Source organism: Adelges cooleyi, unplaced genomic scaffold (assembly GCF_023614345.1).
Source record: "Adelges cooleyi isolate 19-005CV unplaced genomic scaffold, UGA_ACOO_1.1 ACOO_flye_CR_arks_rails_tigmint_CR_PRNA_8, whole genome shotgun sequence".
In the NCBI taxonomy this organism is placed as follows: domain Eukaryota; kingdom Metazoa; phylum Arthropoda; class Insecta; order Hemiptera; family Adelgidae; genus Adelges; species Adelges cooleyi.
Genome location: NW_026096513.1, coordinates 1770621 through 1790404, shown reverse-complemented (window position 1 = coordinate 1790404; position 19784 = coordinate 1770621). Strand labels below are relative to the sequence as shown.

General features: G+C 40.4%; 1 protein-coding gene across 2 annotated transcripts in view; it reads right to left on the bottom strand.

Moving 5' to 3' along the window:
* LOC126845588 (dachshund homolog 2) overlaps window positions 1-19784 on the bottom strand; it is a 92097-nt gene that overhangs the window by 3329 nt on the left and 68984 nt on the right. For both annotated transcript variants that reach the window (XM_050584314.1, XM_050584313.1), the window contains 2 exons: window positions 5725-5871; window positions 5160-5333 (listed from right to left, as the gene is read on the bottom strand). In XM_050584314.1, the coding sequence (XP_050440271.1) occupies window positions 5160-5333; window positions 5725-5871 (321 nt within the window). The remainder of the gene's footprint in view (window positions 1-5159; window positions 5334-5724; window positions 5872-19784) is intronic.

Here is a 19784-nt window from a genome sequence, read left to right as displayed (position 1 = left end):
TAACACACATACACACATTCGAGTTAAGTAGACGTTTGCATGTGAAATTATACCGCGGCCGGTAAATAATACAAGGAAAATATTTTAAGAAGCAAAACCATGCATATCCTCCGTGCGACTTTGCAAAAGCCCGACTGCATGTACACAGGGTCGGGGAAAATGTTACTTCCGAATCGCTTACACACAAGCCTGAGGGTTTCATTTCTCGGTTTTAATTATTATTTACAATTGCACACATACACACACGCCGCAGCACGTCATGTTAATTACCGTGTGAGGGCACGGGAGAGAGACTGTGTACGATTGCTGCACGGGCGGTTAATATTATATTATATCAATGTACATATTATACCTATAACGACTGCCACCGTAATCCGAGCTTAATTCACTATAATAATAATAATAATATAAGGGTGCGTGTTGCTAAGGAACCGTCGGGGAGGATTCGTCAAATTAGAGAGAAAACCGCATATATATACGTACATACAAAACACATGTATACATAACTGATCACGATGAAGAAATTAATATCTCTCTCTCTCTCTCACGAGTTCAATCCGATTCTCGGTCGACTATAGCAAGTGTAATTATAAAATAATAACATCATCAACGGTCAACGGGATCGTCTTACTCGCGTTGACGGGCATTATACATTATTATATTGTATACATATATTATACGAGGGACGGATGAACATGTACATAGAATGTTGTGCGGCTTTGCCTTGACTTGACGAACTACAACTAGATATATATACGTAGGAAAACAAAAGAGACTTCGGCAAGTTTTGGCTTTAATTACGGAGGACCACCGGCACATTCGGAAAATGTTTTGTGCGCATAAGAAAGTTTGACGACGGACAAAGGGATAAGCTAAGCGCGCTATAGTTATAATATGGTCGTGTATTGTATTATACCTGGGTATGTGTATTATTATCGCGTTATTAATATTAAATAATATTACGCTCATTTTTGGTGGCCGGACGTTAAACCGCCTAATGTAAGTCCGAAGCGTTGGCGATGACGCGAGGGATCCGTCCGAGTTCACATCATATTATTATATAATATACTTGTGCCAAAGACGAGCTTTATAGTGTACCTAATACTTTAGCATCCGCCCCGTATTATAATAATAATATATCACACATGGATATTTGCAGCGTCTAACCCGCGGTGCACCTTAAAGCGCGACCAAGTTTCTACAACTCATTTGATATGCCAACCGCCCTAACACCGACGACGACGCTGCGTGTTGCTCGAGCCCCTTTTTTAATAGTCTTTCCCCGGAGCAGCTCGTTTGTTATGTAATATAGTTTTTTGACGATTAACCGCCAGTCAATTTGCATATACATATAAGCTACTGATCGCTGGGTTTGGAGGGAAGTATAAAATAAAATAAAAAATTACCGCGACAGCGAAAAACACACACTTGACGACTAAAGAAAAAAACCACCCGGGAGTGCTCGTAAGCCAACGCTTTCGGCAAATACCGCCCGTGTGTGTGTGTGTTTTAACGGAGGCGGGAATTTGAATGGAAATAATAATAATAATAAAAAAAAAACTTGTTACGCCACTTGAAGACGGCCGATGTAAAGGGGAAACCATAGCGAGAGAGTCAGGCAACGGTAAAGAAAGGAAAAGGGTGCATTTGAATATCCAATAATAAAAAAAATAAACGTTTCCGAAGATGGATAATATTTTTTCGGAATTACTTTCGTTTTTCCAATTTTGGAATGCGTATGAAAAGAAAATATGTAATCTGCCCCGACGTCGACTTTGTTGTTGTTGTATAGTTTTCCCGTTTATTGTAAATACACACACACACACACAGGTAGACCGGACGGGTAGGTACCTATATGTGGAACCCATCTCTAACCTCGTGTTATTTCACTACATCGCCGCTACAGTTTCTGCCGGTTATCGCCGGCCTGTGCACGTTAGCATAATAGTATTATTATTACTATTTTTTTAATTTTTAATAACTCAACGAATATAATGGGTTCGGCGTTACTTCAGGTGTGCAAAACGCATTCTGGCCGTCACGTTCATCCGACACCGCGTTCGGCTTAAATCCCAATCAATTCGTGTAAAAGCAAAAAAAAAAAACAATTTTCCCAAAAAAATTACTACTAATAACGAAAACCGCAAATTAAAAACGTACGGTTCACCAAGTAATTCAATTACTTTAATGAGCTTTTTAGGTAGCTACAAAAAAAAAAAAACTAACGCGCGCGGTCCCTACAAAAAAAGCCAACTGATCGGTTCGCGTTTCCCCTTCGGTAAGATAATAAATAATAATAATATATGATAGTGTATATTATACACTAACGTGTACGGCGATGGACGTGCAGTTGTGGCCGTGTGTGATGGGAACTACCGCACGCAATTGACCGGTTAATAGTTTTTTCCCATCACATTCGAAATCGATTACTACGAAGAGAAAGAAAAAACACATATCGAACGCTATACAACAACAATAATAATAATAATACCCAACAACAGTAATAATATAATATCGTATACGATTTGTTTGTTGTGATTTTTGACAATGTAACACTCGGCGAGCAGCGGTGGACAATGATTGGTGTGGCGCGTATTGTACATCGGCATTGGAAATATTATTATTATTATTATTAATATATCAGTATGATTCCTCAAATAACGTTGTGTGTCGACCGACTAGTGTATAAGCTGACACAAACGATGACAAACCCCGTGTCGAATTTGTCAATTTCATCCGTCAAAAACCTGCGCCGCCGCCGCCGGACGATAGGTGTTTTATTTGTACAATCGGTGTGTTATAATAATAATAATATATATGTAGCATTCGATTTAAATTTGAAACGGTCTAACTGTAAAAAAAAAAAAAACTATATGAAGAAGACATTTCACTCGGTTGTACAGCCGAATATTCTCTCACACACACACACACACTGATAATAAATATTATTACATTGCACATATAGCCTTCCGTCGGCGCATCGGTGACATTACAATACATAAACGATCATTGTACTTTTCGGGGAGGCCCTTAAGGTGGCTGTGTACAGTGTACAATATGTATATGACGTTTCTTATGTCGGTGGAATGCCTGTATAGTCGCATACTTGACGTAGTTTACCGGCGAATTCGACACACGACCGCGCAATCGTTCTGGAATTATTCAATACTCTAATCGCATAATATTAAATAATATATCATTATTACTATTATTATAACCATCGTCGTATACCGCAAATGTGCGCGCCAGGTCAGAGAAAAACAAGTTGATGTTTTACAAAAAGTGAAAAGTCTTATAAAGTTCATATAGAACCATCAACGAGCAATCAAAACGTACAAATACATTTACACTTTTATAAATATACAGACCTTTGAACGATCCGCAGACCTAATTTTTGAGAATCCGACAATTACCTTTGAATTGAGAAAAAATGATCCACTAGATCTTGCGGGTGTTTGACATGAATACTGCATGGTTAACGTTGTTAATATTTAGCCTAAGGGTAAAACCCGTCACGGTTTTTTAGATTAAACTGCGCTAATATCGTTTTCTGCTGAAATTTGGAAAAATAGGTGAATTGCTCTTGGAGGTATAAGAATGAACATAATAATTGCACGCTTACAACATTACCAATATCACTATAACAAGATTCGCAGACAGGATATTTTAAGACCATTATTGCATCGCCAACCTACTCGAGACGAGATGATATGAGTTCTACGCGAAATTAGATTTTTATGCGTTCCTCCAGTGTCGCTCTCATTAGTGGCCATATAAAAAGCCTTTGTGTAAATCTTGTTTCTTTTTCCAAGGCGACACCAGTAATCGTATACAGTGGAGTTGGCATGTTACGAAATTAAATTGTAATTCGGCTTCCGAGTACATGTTTAAGATTGTCGTACAACAACGCCCGGAGACGAGGAATATTAAATCGTGGATAGTCAAAACGGGGGTGGTTGAAGAGGAGATATCATGTAAAAAAATAAAAAATAATCGCTTTTTCCGAAACGGCTGAACCGTGAAATTGAATAAATAACGCGAGCGTTTTCCTCTCTTTCTCATCTTTGGTTTTCCGACCTTTTGTCGCTCGGCGTGTTTGAAAAAAGATTATCTTTGAGTTATTTTTATTTTTTTGTATAATTTTTTTGTTTTGCAACAGCGGCAGTTGGAGTAGTCACTTAAATGCGTTTCTCTTTTATGGCAAACGGTAACGGAATAAAATAAAACACACCTTCCAAAATATTAAAAACGCCCGGTTTAGCTTACAACCGTCACATCATAAGACCTAAATAATGTTACACTAAAAGTTTTGTAGAGACTTGTATACTCAGACACCTAGGTGGTAGGCCAGTAGAACAGCTGGGTTTTTGAACGACAAACGCGCCACTGTGCTCCGCTGTATAAATACTTAACGTCGCATTTAATTTGGCAGAGAAACCCTTTTTTTTTTTTAACGATTGTCACTTCACATTTTCCGCTTGCAAAGCCGTGAAACGGCTGGAATTTCCTGACTTTATTTTAAAATATGCATACCGTTTTTGGTGGTTAATTTGGTACCAGTGTGAATTGAACGCAGCACCAAAGGGTTTAAGCAGGGAGTTAGGGGTAGGAAAAAGTATACACTGTGATATATACTTGTGTAAAGGGTCAATTGCAACGGCGTTTGTACTGTGTAGCACAACTACTATGTACGACCAAAGCGAGGGGGTTAACCTCGGTGTTTATTGCAAATGGAATTTCTGAGCAGCAAAAGCAACAGCGGCGGAGGCAACAAATATGGGGCGGACGTCACACACAATCATAAAATTCTCATTACAACAAACCGACACATATAATATAATGCAAGTTTTGAATAATATGTGGTACACTGGCAGCCCTACGTGAAAACTTATGTCTATATACCTACTAAGCCCGGATTCATGAATACATAACTAACCCGAGCCGAGGAGAAATGTAAATTTGAAAAAAAAATATATGTATAAAAAACCACATCGACTTAATCACGGTTTATGTTTGTTTTGCCGTTAACAGCCGTAAAGACAATTTCCTTGTCCCCTCTTTTTTTTTTTTATCTTCCGTTCGTACTTACAATATACACCCGTGTAAATGTCTTTGTACGTCGAGTAATAATTACTATATTATTATTATGTTCTACTTACCGGAATAGTTTTGCCAAAAGGCCGCGGCACCGGATGAACTCATCAGATCCAATCCCGAGTAGTTCCATTGTTTATCGCTGGACGTCTCCGATCCCCGTTGTCCTTGCCCGGCTGACGGGTAATTCGGGCTCTGTGATTGTTCCGATCTGTCTCTGGGTTTCTCGTTGTTGTTCTCTGTTGACGTTAAATAAAAAAAAAAACATATGTACTACTAATAAACTGAATGATTTGTATAGAAACGCCACCAGAGTATGGCATCATATATACTCCAAAAAATAATAATGCATACAAAAAATTTTGTTTTACAAAAGCTATTATAATGTTAGATAAAGTCGATTAGGACTATAGACTTAAATGAGCGGGGTGATTCGTGACTAAACGATTCAACGCTCAAAGCTCTCAGAGAATTTGGGTAAAAAGGCAAGAGGTCTACGCCGCGGTTTGATTGCTGTAATTTCGTTTGGAAACACAAATGGTCTACACTTTCCTAGCTGCCTCCCACTCCAATTGTTACGTTGATGCATGATAAGTGTTATCGAATCGAGGAGTTGTGCTCGGTTATTACCTGTTAAAACGCGGAGGGCGTCTGCCGGTGCGCCGGCCGCTTTGATCATGTCCTCTAGTTGGGCCCTGCGTTTCATCTCTTGCTCCAGCTGGTCCTGCACGCGTTTTCTAGCTTTCCTTTCCCTGCGCAGACGCTTCTGGTAAATAACTGAAACACAAAAACAATAAAATACCATCAATCAAAAACTCGGTTCGTTTCATACAAATAATCTAATACAACAACAAAACGTAATGATAATACGAAGTTGCTCATAATGCACGTGTAGTCATTGTTATTATTTATTTATTATTATTATTATCATATTTTTTTCCCTTACAACCGTTCTGATATGTTGTTAACGGTCCGGTAAATCGCTTAATCGGACCGGACAAATATACGAATACGAGAACGATTCTGGCCCGATGCAGTCTACGCATTTCTTTCGATTCAACAAACACAACGAAATTATATAATATTATTTTTCGCGCACCACCGACCGCACCCGGGTGGTGGTTTCTCATCAAAGAAATAATATATTTATATACATATATACGTACAACATTGGAAAAGAAGTCAGACATTCGCGAATGAACGCACACACAATAAAGGACATATTTTATGTACTGTATAGACTGCGCAGTGTACACATCTGTACAGATCATTATTATTATATTCTATACTACTATTATACGCACACAAATGCACCTCCGGCAACGAACACAATGGGCGACGGGCACGGTACAAGTTGAATGTATATTTCCTATAATTTAAAAAGAGAATATATAGACACTATACCGAGAGCCGAAGAACACCAAAATGTAATAATGTTAAACGGAAAATATTTTTATTCGAGTATGGAACATGCGGTCACGGGCGCGATGCCATTGGTCGATGGGTGGATTTAGTGGGCAAGGCCGCACACAGATGCAAGATTAATAAATAATAATAATAATAATAATTCGAATACAATGACGGAGCAGCACCGCCGGTTTCTTAATTACGACCATCGACTATATTATATACACACGGTAATGATCGTTTCGTTTCGATTCGACGGCAGATCGGGTTTGGGTGGTTGTTATAAGACGGGCCATCGCGGTGCTCAAACGGCCGCCCAAAACTTCGATCGATAAAAATTGAACAGTGTAAATACAAACAACAAAATAAAAAACCTTCGTTTGGTGTTTAAATATCCAGCGAGCAAAAGTGCATTAACGCGAAAAGTAATCCAATCAACGGCGATAGCGGTCGGGGCGTTAATCGAAAACGACGAGAAGACAGTCCTTTTTCACCGCGCGGTATACAATATGTATGTATATACTTATATAGTTATTATTATTTAGTTCTTAATAATTTCCATTTAAACTTCAGACGACAACAACGACCAGCCATAGTACTCCTACGGGCGTCAAGAGAAGAACGGAACAAAAAAAATACGGCCGAGGAAAATTCGTCAAGACGTTCTCGCATTTCCTTTATAATTATTTTCCCCGCAAAGGAATACAATTAAAAGAGCCACCACCTCTGTCTCCCGAGACCCGCCACCGGTAATTGGACGACCTTAAACAGTGGTGGCTATAGGTTTTTCCGGCTTTGGCAACGTAATCCGTTTTCGAGAGGGTCGCCGGTCTAATTCGGACTGGCCCTCTTAGAATGTTAAAAAAGAAAAATCGTTTTTTCGCCCCACCCAATATTATCTTTTGCATATTGCACGGCACATTTAACAGAGGCGGTGTCGTTAAAACGCACAAGAGTTACACACGTATACCTACATATTATAACCCGGTCGCAGAATGAATATTTAAGAAAGAAAGGGGAAAAAATAACATTATAATATCATAACCGACGCGGGACGACGGTATTAAAAACGGATTTTTCTCCAAAGAACAATTATTGTGTTTGCCGGCAAAAACGACCGCGCTTTTCACTCGTCCGGCACGGGAAATCGCGTTAAAGGCTAATTTTCGTGTAACAATTTCTTCACCCTTTTAACGACGGAGAATAAAAAAAAAAGAAAAGAAATGCTCCCTCGTTTAAAAAAAGGCACAAAAAAAAAAAAAATAAACAACAACAACAACTCCAACCCTTGTACTACGGGAATACTTCTTGTTTTTAGCTTTTAACCTTTCCGCGCGCGCCGGCAAAGCTTTTAACGGAATCGGCATGAATAATTCTCAAGACGTTAATTTCCAAACTGGAAAACACAATTATCGAGGAGGCGCTTAACCGTAAATTATGCGCGTCGAGTCTTTGCGAGTTTTTTTATGACTCTTACCAGGCCGTAAAGGAAGTTGGAAAATATTATACATCTTATGAACGGCGCGAGTGCTTAGACCGTTGTAGCGTATAAACGGCCGCCGAACGAGAAATAAAAAATAATTATAAGCGCAAATACAGTGAAACCATCGCCGTTATTATATTGGCGCAAGAAAGAGTGTCATATTTAACTACAATGTTTGGAGAGACGTCAAAAATACTAAACGGTTAAATTATGTGAAAGATAGTTTTGCGAGTTGTTCATTTTAGGCAAAGTCATAGAAGTTTTAATAATTTTTAAAAAGCGCTTACACAAAATTACCTATTAATTGAACAAAAAGCGCAAACCTTTTATCGTTACAATTCATATTCCAATGCGTTCAAGCTAATACAATTAATATATACCGTCGAAGAAACATTCACTAAATTTTACAACAATAATATTTTGTATCGACCGTGCCATCTGCTTTGAGATTTTTTGTCGTTTTGGATTCATTAAGTATACAACGGACCGTAGTAATAATAATATAATGCTATCTTCTTGTATGCACCTATACGCCTCTAACCGGTTCAGTCGAACAATGATAATTTAAGTAGAAACCGAAGTGTCATGCCGTTTTCGAATGCATCGTACCGGAATAGACGGTTAGGCCGGTGTAACTCAATACCATCGAACACCGTCTCGGTCGGGTGTGTTAACTCGTGACAACTCGAATTTGCGTTTATCTCGGAAAACGAGACAATGGGGGTGGATGGAAAAAAAAAAGAAGATACATAAAAGTAATAAGAAACGAATAAAACATTATATTATGTATACCTATATTTATATAAAAAGAAAAATAAGCGCCCTCGACGCATTATTATTATATTATATAGTAGGTAAAGCGCAAAATCATATTTACTCCCGTGCTTGGCGTTTAATGTACCCGTTGTTATCCGACGGACGCGGGGCGGAGCGTGGCGAAAATGATTTTTCCAGTCGTTTTGTCATTTGATAAAGAAATTGCATTTGGAAAAAAACGTATAAACCCGGAACGGGTGCAAGGCGAGGGGAACAATGGCGGTGGCGGGAAAAAGTCAATTTTTCCAGTCGTCGGATACACCAACACCCTCTCCGGTCTTGGCTATAGGTATACACCGACAAGTCATCCGTCGTACGCTGTACAGTCATACTATAAAGAAGAGTATATCACACACACACGCACACAAATATAAGACGACGATTTTCGTGTCATTTACTTTTATGCGTTGGTCTTATCGCCGCCGCGACCCCTAGAATAATAACAGGGTAATAATAATTCCGGCGTGTGCCATATTGTAAAGGCTTATCATAAAATACGCATATAAAACCGACGAGTATTGTACCTATACGTGTGGATTATATTCAATAAATTCGATATATACAATAGATATATAGGTTTTTTATGCGTTATATACTCTATAATATCGTGTATAGTATTCGAGGCAACGCGCAAACGGTCGTCGCAGAAACACCTCGAGCTATATTTATTATACAATATTATTATTATTTATCGATCCGGGCGGCAGGGGAGGTGAAATTAAATATATTATTATAGATAGCAAAGTAATCGATAAATATGTTATGCGTGTGTGGAGAGGGCGGGAAAACGAATCGGAAATCTTATATTAATGTGCCGGCGTTTCGGCTTAAAAACTCTTGCGGATGTACTCGAGAATAAGTTTTCTGATGGCGGCCAATGTTTTTTTGGTCGGAAAGTTGCGCTCCTTTGTATTTACGCTTTGCTAAGCCGGTAAAAAGGGTGCGGTACCGCCGTCTCCACCCTTTCCACGTAGCCGTTTTTAAGTGAATTTTAAATGACAACACTCCGTCGTCGCCGTCTTGGAAGGCTTTATATAATTCGCGTTTAACACGACCTATTAGACGACAAAAAGAGGACGGGCACAAAAGTGACTGCGCGAGGAATCCCCCTTTCGGTTCGTTTTCCATAGTGTTTTGCGAGTCGCCGTGTTTTTGTTTTCCCTCCGCCGCCGCCGCCGTTAAGATACACACAACAAAGCGATTTTGCTTAACCAAACGAAAATTAAAAGAAATCTCTTTACAAGGTGTTTAACTCCGAAGGAAAACAAGCGCGCGGGGTAATTGTTATACAAAGGGGGATACGCGTTTCCCGGCCCCGTGAATTTAATATGATTTTCTTATACACGAATTATGTACAAGACGAAACAGCCGTTTAACCTGGTTTTGATCATGAGTATATAGGTATACTATGGTATTGGAGGATCGCTGGCGCTTACGAATAATAAATATATATTGTATAAACAATATCAAGACAAAGCGGCGGTGGAGTTAAACACGTGTAACCAATTGACCGGATACCGATACCGGGTCCCATATGGTAAATTTCGGTCCAAGAAAACCATCGTCTAGGGGTATTTATATTCCTTATCGGACACACCGGGACACGTATTTAATATTAATATGCCGCATGAGGGAGGCGATCGGTACGACGTTATAATGCTCAATGTATAATCACCCCGCGCCTGTGTACTTATGTACCCAAGGACCCGAGTAATTATAGCAATAAGGCGGTTTTGGACCAGACTTGAGTGTCCGCATGTGTGCGTTATGGTGATCGGCAAGACCGTCCCGCACTTACAAGCCGCCAAAATAGCCATTCGGTCGGCAACTTTGCTTGTGAATTCCTCGAGAAATCGGTGCGATCAACGAGAGGAGGGATACAAGCGGAGAGGGGGTGAGGGTTAGTTTTAACCCCTGGGCGACGGAAACCTCGTAAAACAGCTCCGGCCACATAATCCGGCTGCTATTATATATATGTATACATGTATGTATACAAGCCGGACGGCCTTTGAGTTACGACTGTGTACACCACGGTATATAGGTATAACATAATATAATATAATGCATTGCGATATTGCCGTTTTTTCTATTAAATCCGCTCTCGGCAAAGGGGAAGAGACAAACGACGGCGCATCGGAAACGTGTCAATTAAAAACGTTTGCAGTGTCATTTAACTACTATATACACATTACACATACGCACAACGGAGCCATTTTACGGGTGTTTTATAGTCGAAATCACGACACTTGGGCTAATAATAAAACGACCGACCGAATTCAATTTCCCTCCGAATTTAATGTTGACTTTTATGTACCTTTCGACGCCCTCCCCTTCCCCTCACCGCCCCCCCCTCAATGGTATTTAACGATCTAATCTGGACGACCGTATACTATACACGCGGCAATTAAACGCAATTACACGTTACGCGCCAACCGAACGATTGACTTGTGCGAGTTGTTGTGATCCCTCCGGCAAGCGTCCATGTTGATCGGGTTGGCGATTCTATATTTTATAGAACGGACGACCGTTCTCCATGAAGTATATGAACGCATATACATATAGGTACACTTTTCACGTCTTGTTGGGATGCACAGACCGCGTCTCGTGAAAACTCTCCGGGGAGTCTGCCGGCGACTTTAACGACCACTGCCGGTCGGTGTCGCCAAAAAGAAGATTGACAAAACGCCGGGTCGCACTCCACTCGTCCGAGAAGAAGTTACAATATAGAAATATATTATTATAATAATATTTTTTTTGTTTTAAACGGTTGTGTGCGTGCACACTCGCCGCCTTTGGACGTTTATTGTCCAAGTATAGTCCGGCGCAATAATCCGCGTATTTTATGTCACCGGGGGCGCTCCGTGTCCGGGGCTCTTATCCCCCCCCACGCCTCTCGTACCCCTCAGCCATAAAAAAAAACACAATGTATACAAGTCGTGTACGCGAGATACGTTGGCATTTTGCTCGATGTTTGTGTTTTTACGACCGGATAATAATATCCATTTCGCTGGCGCAAATGTATTTCTCTTCTTTTGGTCGCCGTCGTGTGTATGTTTTTACATCTTCTCGACGGTCTTCGCGTTTGTAATTACAATATTTCATAATTTATTGTAAATACCGTCTGGGGCCGTCGATAAAAAAACAAAACCTCTGGGTACTGCGCGCCGCCTCGTGACTCAATAGTCGATAAAATAATAATAATATATAAGGCGTAAGTATTATCAGCTGTATATTATGCGTACAAGCGGCAGCCGGTGCAAATTAAAACCATGTCATTCGTCCGGCTCTCGCTGCATAGTATAGAAAACCATACAAACCGTAAGATGTTATTTTTAAAAATTTTTTTTTTTGATAAGCGGCGCCACACATTTGATAACGGATTCGTAAGACAACAAACCGTGTGTGTGGAATATGCATAGTATATAAACTGCGAATCCACTCGAAATCGGTGGACCGCAGCCCGAAGATAGGGTCGTCGGCACGTTGGCGCGGCCGAGATGGAATAACGGCAGAAATGCTTTGAAGTGAACAATTCGGCGAACGACGTCTTGATCCGACACGCGCCGTCCTATTTGCATGTCGTACAAACGACAACCGGAGTTGAGGAATTTTCATGTATGTAGAGAATGAAACGTTTCCCCGGTATAGGTATATAAAGTAATAGCGTGTATACCTGAACTTGCGTGTGTGTGTGTGTAGAATGTAATTTGTCGTTAACTATCATAATTGCGAAATTTCCACCCTCGCCTGTGTCATATACTGGGCGCCGACCGCCGTCAATGTAAAACGGCCAGAGGGTACGGTGAAAACTTCACTGCGCGTTCACCGGACTAGAAGTTATCCGAGTTGACAAATTTCAACTGTGCGCGTTTAAGTATAATATGTATGTATATACACACGGTGGCACAGACGAAGAATATAATATAATATATATATACTGCCGGCCTTCGCTAACCGTATAGTAATCGATTATATATATATAAATGTGTGCGTCAATTGTCAAACTCGACGACACATTGATGAGCGATACACATTGAACACGGTGCAATGTTATGCGCTAGACCTGACCGATATTGTTATTATTACGTTTAAATGTTAATGCCGTCCAAGCCTATCGAGAAATGTTAATTACGAACGGTGCAGCGCGTTTAAACGCGGTCCGTCAATCCTTAAATATATATATATATATATATAATTTACAATGTTTTAGCATAGCGCCGTATAAATTAAATTAAGAAATTCCACCCTGTCTAAAATATAGCACACATCCGAGATGTAGTAATTATTATTATATTTTATAGATTTATTATTATGATGATGATGATGATGGTCAGGTACAGTCGACTGCTGTTGACGTTTAATTAAATACACAGTGGGTTTGGAGGAAAAAAAATAAACCAGCTAGTGCGTTTGCGCGGAAAACCGCCTATTATTAAAGGTACAATGTGCATGTATTCTATGCAGATGCAACTATGAAGTCTATAATAATATGCACTCCAAGACTGTTGATGATTCGCTCGAACGTCATTGTTGCCATTCTAGTCGACTTGAAACCGAAGGATAAAGGCCGCGCGTTCACCAGACATAGTCACAGCAGTAGTCTAATGGATTTTTTTTTTTGTAAACTTTACTCGGCGCAGCTCACCTAATAATAGGTATATATATATATATATATATATATATTAAAACAACCGAGGTTACAAAAAAAAAAAAGCGACGCAATAAATCGGCTGGTGGCAATAATATAATCGCGTCAGGAGACAACCCGACCGATCGCCGTGTGTGGCACGCACAACGCTTTGCATGTACGAATATATATATATATATCTGTACATACATAAACAGAGTGCAATATTATGCCAACGTTCGCCACCAAGGACACACATACCTACTCTGTAAACAGAGGCGACACTTCCTTTAATAGATAACGACGACGGGCTTCCTTATCGAGTCGCGTGTACACTGTTTAACTACAAGCCGTTTAATTACAAAACCGCGATTCGGACAATGCTGTGCGACAAGAACATAGAATATAATACACCGTTTACATACTATAATATACCACCTATAAATGTAATGACAAGAAGAAAGAAGCTGCCCAAGACTGGTTTCAGGGAGGTCATTGATTCGAAGACGGTGCATCGTTGAAATCATACTGTACATTTGAGAAAAACGTTTTTTCATACGGAACGCACCGGAAAAGTAATTCTGAATAGTTGTGTTTAAAAAATAAATGAATAATTTTCAAGGATATTAATTCAATCCAGTTTTGTGAATGAACCGGGCGAGAAAATTATTTCAAGTAAATTACAAGTGGGAATATGGACACCGATGAATTGGTGCTAAGACCAGAAACGAATAAAATAAAACTACAATTAAATGAGTGTAGAACTCAAGTCGTCAAAATATTTTTCATAAATTCGAGCATGCAAATTTGTTATATTGCGATTGTTCAACAAACCGAATCCAAATGTTGGATTTATGCCTGAAAGCATACGATGGCAAAGTCTATCATATTATATCAGATTACCGGACTTTTTATGCAGAGCTGTTATTCACACCCCCGTCATCGAAAACGACTTGGGGATAAATCTAACAGAGCGACGCGTAGCGTATGCGTCACGGAGATAAAAAAAACTTTATGCGTCTGTGTGTCTAAAAAGATTCACCGCAAGTCGCGCGTAAAGGGCGGTGTATGTATACATATATGTACAAATACGTTTATTCTAATCGAACCCGTCGCACGCCTCATGCAAATCGACATTGCCTAACGGGGGTGAGCCGGAATCGTCCGACCGGAAACCGACTGTTTGTCGCACATAATCATATATAATGTACATAAGAACTCCTCGATTTTTTTTTTATAAATAATAATGCATAGAGCGGTGCAAGTGTAATCCAAGATCCTTTTGTTTTCCGCTAGGGGCTGTAGTGGATGTTAGTCGACGGGTTGCTCATTTTTTTTTCAAATGTCTTTTCATGTTAATTATTAGTTCAATCGAACGACCGCCGCCGTCGGCTTATTTCCTGACGTTGTCGAAAACACCGCGCTCGCGTTAAACGGAGAAAAAAAACTTAATTAAACAAAACTTTTGTAGTGGGTTCGCGGTCGCAACGATAAAGGGAATAATACAATACAATATATTATAATCAATATATTAAGCCTCACTTGCACAAAAAAAAAAAAAAAAGCCATGGTATATAAAATATGAATATTAAACAATCGCTCGTAAAAGCGTAATCATTGTTCAGAGAAATGGTTTTTCGTTTTGCACCGAAGACCGTGTATATGTATTATATATAGGTATTGTGCTAATACCATAAGTGTATATACCAGTAGACAGTAAGTCGTTGGACGGACGGCTACTGGAATTTAATTATATTTCCGTCAAACGTTTATTGGGATCGTAAAAAAAAATAGCTGTGGATTTTTCGTGTACTCGGATGATAAACTTTACGATTGCTCGCCATGTTTTTTCAATTTTCCGTGTGGGGAGAGGGTCGGCGGCGGCGTTGAAGATATTCGGACACCGGAATGAATTTTCTCTCGTCATCATTTGTACTATACTCGGCCTGTGTACATATATATATATATATATTCGCTGATCTTTTTATTTTTTTACTATACACATAAAAAAAAAAAGAAAAAAAAAAACAATATTTCTCCTTGAGAATAACCGAAATACCTTTTTACTGCGTTATGCGCGTACGGCCACTGCCGGCGGCGGACGAGGGACCGGCCGAAAGAATCCAATTTGTGCGCCGGCCAAGGGGAACAGCACAATAATGAGTGGACCCTTCGAATTTTAATAGCGACAGATCAAAGGTAAACGCTTAAAACCTCTCCGGGGATTGCGTTCATCCGGACAATTTACGATCGGTCAAAAAGCCCAATTCCAGTGCTATATAGTATATATTGTATAATATATACAAACACAAACGCACCGGTCGGTCGGTTGTTCCTTGAAAGCTACTTTGCTCGTGAGTCTTAAGGCGAACCGATAGTTTAAGAGAATGTATTTCACGAATTCCCTAAAGGGTCGACCAATTAGTTTTCTCGCGGTTATAAAGTATCGTGCGTATCCAAGTGTTTTTCCAAAGGAAATTAATAAAATCTAATTCCTGGCGGTCGAGCCGCGTCGGACGTGTGTACAATATAAAGGGAAAACACTAGTCCCGGTTTAAGTCGACCGCGTGCCGGTAAGTTTGGGGAGTGTGGGGTCTTGCGGCACCGTTAAAGCCCGATCAGAATGACATTTGGGCAATAAACGTTACATTATTATAATATACGGTCGACGGGATAGGATAGGGTTGAAGACTGAGCCGAGGGGGCGCCCGAGGACGGTCCAAAGTGTTTTTGGGTGTACGTGGCCTGTGTAAACAAGACTTTCTGCAGAATATTTGGCGCGGGAATTAATGAGCCCCGCCGCTTACACGAAGGGGATGGACGCGCGGACACAACGCGGCACAGAGAAAACAATAAAACCGAGATCACATTATTATTATTATTACTAAGGTCTATATATGCTATGCAATGTGTGCGTGCGTGCATATATACGCTTTTACGACGGTCGTGCCCTCTTTGTCCATCCATAAAATGGTCACACGACGGCAGCGTAAGTTTAATATAATTTATATTTCCATATAATGGAACATCTATGAGAGGATTCTTCTCCGCCCTTCGCAGTCCGGGTCGCGGGTAAACGGATGGCTCCGGAATTATTTTATAATGCTTATTTATGCGAGCCGCTTAATATTTCGGAAGTGGCGCGTTAAAATCCCCGAAAAAAGACTCTTTTGAGTAATCGAAAGGCAATAACGCCGTACATTGATAATATGTATTTTAAAATCAAACTCACTCGACTCTAACAATCGTTGATAGACGTCGGCTTCAAACAAAAACGAAGCAGTCGACGATGATGTATAATAATACCGTAATATTGGCGTTTTAATTGAAACCCGTAATGTCTATACGTGTATAGGCAGCGCGTTGACGTTAAAACACACGGCCAAATGTGAAATGTTAATCGGTTTTCGGTGCCGGCGAGTAATAATAATAATAATAATAATAATAATTGTAATCGGGGCACGTCAAAAAACGGTCGGGTCCACACAAGAGAGTAAATTTGATTTCACCGGAGCTCCATGAATATTTAACACCCCCGTCGACTTTCAGGCGTCCGGTAGGGGAGGGGTCGGAAGGAGGGGGGGGGGTGGTTTTGCATCCGTAAAATGATCACAAAGAAACAACTGGCGGGGCTTTTGATGTGTGTATATAGCAGCGACCGTTCGCCTTCGATTAAAATTGCGTTATTATTAAATCCCGGTCGACAGGTCGAAATCGGGAGGCGACAAAAGACCCACGGGCCCGCGCAAACCACCCACGCCCCATCCCGCACGTCTACGGGTTTTGTGAAACTCAAAACGGTCAAGGGTCCGGTTCGGCGACCGCAAAGAGAGTCCGCCGCGCGTTTGACCTCTTGTCGCGTGTGCCTCTGTGTGTTTGTGTTGTCGCATACACACACACACGCCTCGTGGTAAGGACATCAAAAGAAGAGTCGGATTGCTATTATTATTACTATTGGCGACCGGAGCTGGCTATACCGTCGTTTACCAAAGCGATTGTCAGACTAGGTGGGGCATAGCTTCCAGCAGCGCTCCGGTGTACGGTTGATTGCCTACCCGGGATGCCGCGAAGATAATCCTGAGTCTCTCGCCGTCGTCGGGATTTATGCCGGACGAAAAATAAAATTCTCGGTAACATTAGCGTTGTTTTTTTATTTATAACATAACCTCCCCCCATTCATCCCCCGTCGAACTTAGTAAATGCCATTGGAACCGGGGCGTTTGTATTTTTATTATAATAATATAGGCTGATGTCTCGACCGCGACGTTATGATATGCGCCGTGCGTGCCGGTCTCGGTAATGATGATTCATGTTTGAATATTTGCGGCAGTTAAGTCTTCTCCAATGGTAATATAAACTTTGCACCGATCGAACACCGACGGCGGCGTGGCATTAAAAGTACAAGGCGGCGGCGGCGGCAATGTGTACGTGACTCGCGAACGGAAGCGGATTTTCAGATGTCACGCGGCAGACCGGAAACGCTTGTGAAACTAGACACTTCCCGCCCCCCCCCCCACCATCGCCCCTACAATATTATAGCACCTCACCCCTCTGTAAACTACACTGCGAGTGTTAATTATAGCAAATTACGGCGCAAAAATAATAACATATAACAAGCATCAGATATAATATGCGCATTGTCCAATCAAGTGTAAAACAAAACACACAAAAAAGTAAATTACCCTGTTTAACGTATTTGTTTGGCCTGGACCAGTGTTGGATAGTGTTTTAGTAGAAGTCTCTTAATATGCTAACGAAATTTATTGTATATTTTGCTATCGTATAACCAGAGCGGTAAAGCTACCTAATACCTTCATTCCTAATAATAAAACCTCTACTCTTGAGCTTCAACTGATGGCAGGTGGAATGAAACATACTATATGTATGTAAGTTCATTATATTATTATACATTTTTATAAAACGTGCCTATATCTGAAACTGACTACAGCACTAATTGTAAGTAATAAAATATAAAATAATTTGGAATTTTGGCAAGAACAAAGTACGAACCAATATATGTGTATCTACCCTTTTATGATATAGATATTTTGAAAACGGTTTTTAATAAAAGACATTTAGAAGTTGACGGGGAGCCAGTACTTTAATTACATTTATTGCATTCCACGACCGAAGGAAAAAATATTGATGGCTATTGTAGACTAGTGCGCCGTTCATCTTTCCCCCATTGTCTTGTCGGTTAATTACGGGGGACGCAGTGGCGGCGGAAGACGAAAGGGTTAAACACTGGGCCCGTCGCTGCACTGCAGTTATTATTAAAACGTTTCCATATCTTCTCTTTTTGATCTCTATACTTTTTGGCCCCCAACAAAAACACCCGCGTGCCGCAGTGTTCCCGAGTACAATAATTGTTTCCTTTCAGGTTGGTTCTTTTACACAGTGTTAAATGCACTGCCGATACGAAAATAATAATAATAATAATAACACCAATATTACATCGTTTCCTCCTGCCGAGAGTTAATTATTATACACACGATGATGGCGGGCCCTTGGTATTTGTGTACACGCGGAGAAGCCGCAATGGAAAAGGAAAACTTCACGGTCTAAGGAGACCCGAGGCGGAAACGACCTTTGCAAATGTCAGCCGGCCGCCACCGCCGTTGACTTGTAAAATAACATAAGAAAGGGAGTAGGTATAAGTAGAAGTATAATACAACAGACATCGCGATCGTTGGGGCTTACTTTGACAATGGTTATTATACATGTATGGTTTCCATTGTCGTGCATTTACCGATTAAATAAAAGGCCACCAAAAAGACTATGCGATTCGGAGGCCAAGAATATTATTCGCAAACACCGGACGAGCTAGAGGGTAATTTCGTTTTTGGCCGGAGGCAAATACCAATTAGGTAATTATTAAACGTTCTTTGAGCAACGTGGAAGACAAAGGAGCTCGCGCTTTTTGAGAAATATCGCGCAAAACAGTATTGACTGAATGGCACGCGAACGGCGGCGGTCGACTAAAATATGAACGTATGTCGGTCGTCAGCACTAGATTTTAAAAGGTTATCTGAACAACGGTCAGCCGAAATAGTTTCTTGACATTTTGTAAAGTGCCCGCCTCGGTCCTTTAATTTAAGTTCAGATAGGGGCAAAAAAAAAATTATCTCGAATGTGTATGTACATTTTATGCGTTATTGAAAATTTCTTTACAGCGAGTTTACAAAGTTATGATAACATTTTGTTGATCTCGGGCGTTACACAGCACACACACATGCAATAAGCGTGCTAATAATAAAACGAATAGGAGACGGATTAATGTTGGTAATGGTGAGAGGGGGACTCATTAACGTACTCGGGTCGCAGTGTTGCCAATCAACGGCCGTGTCCCTGTCAATT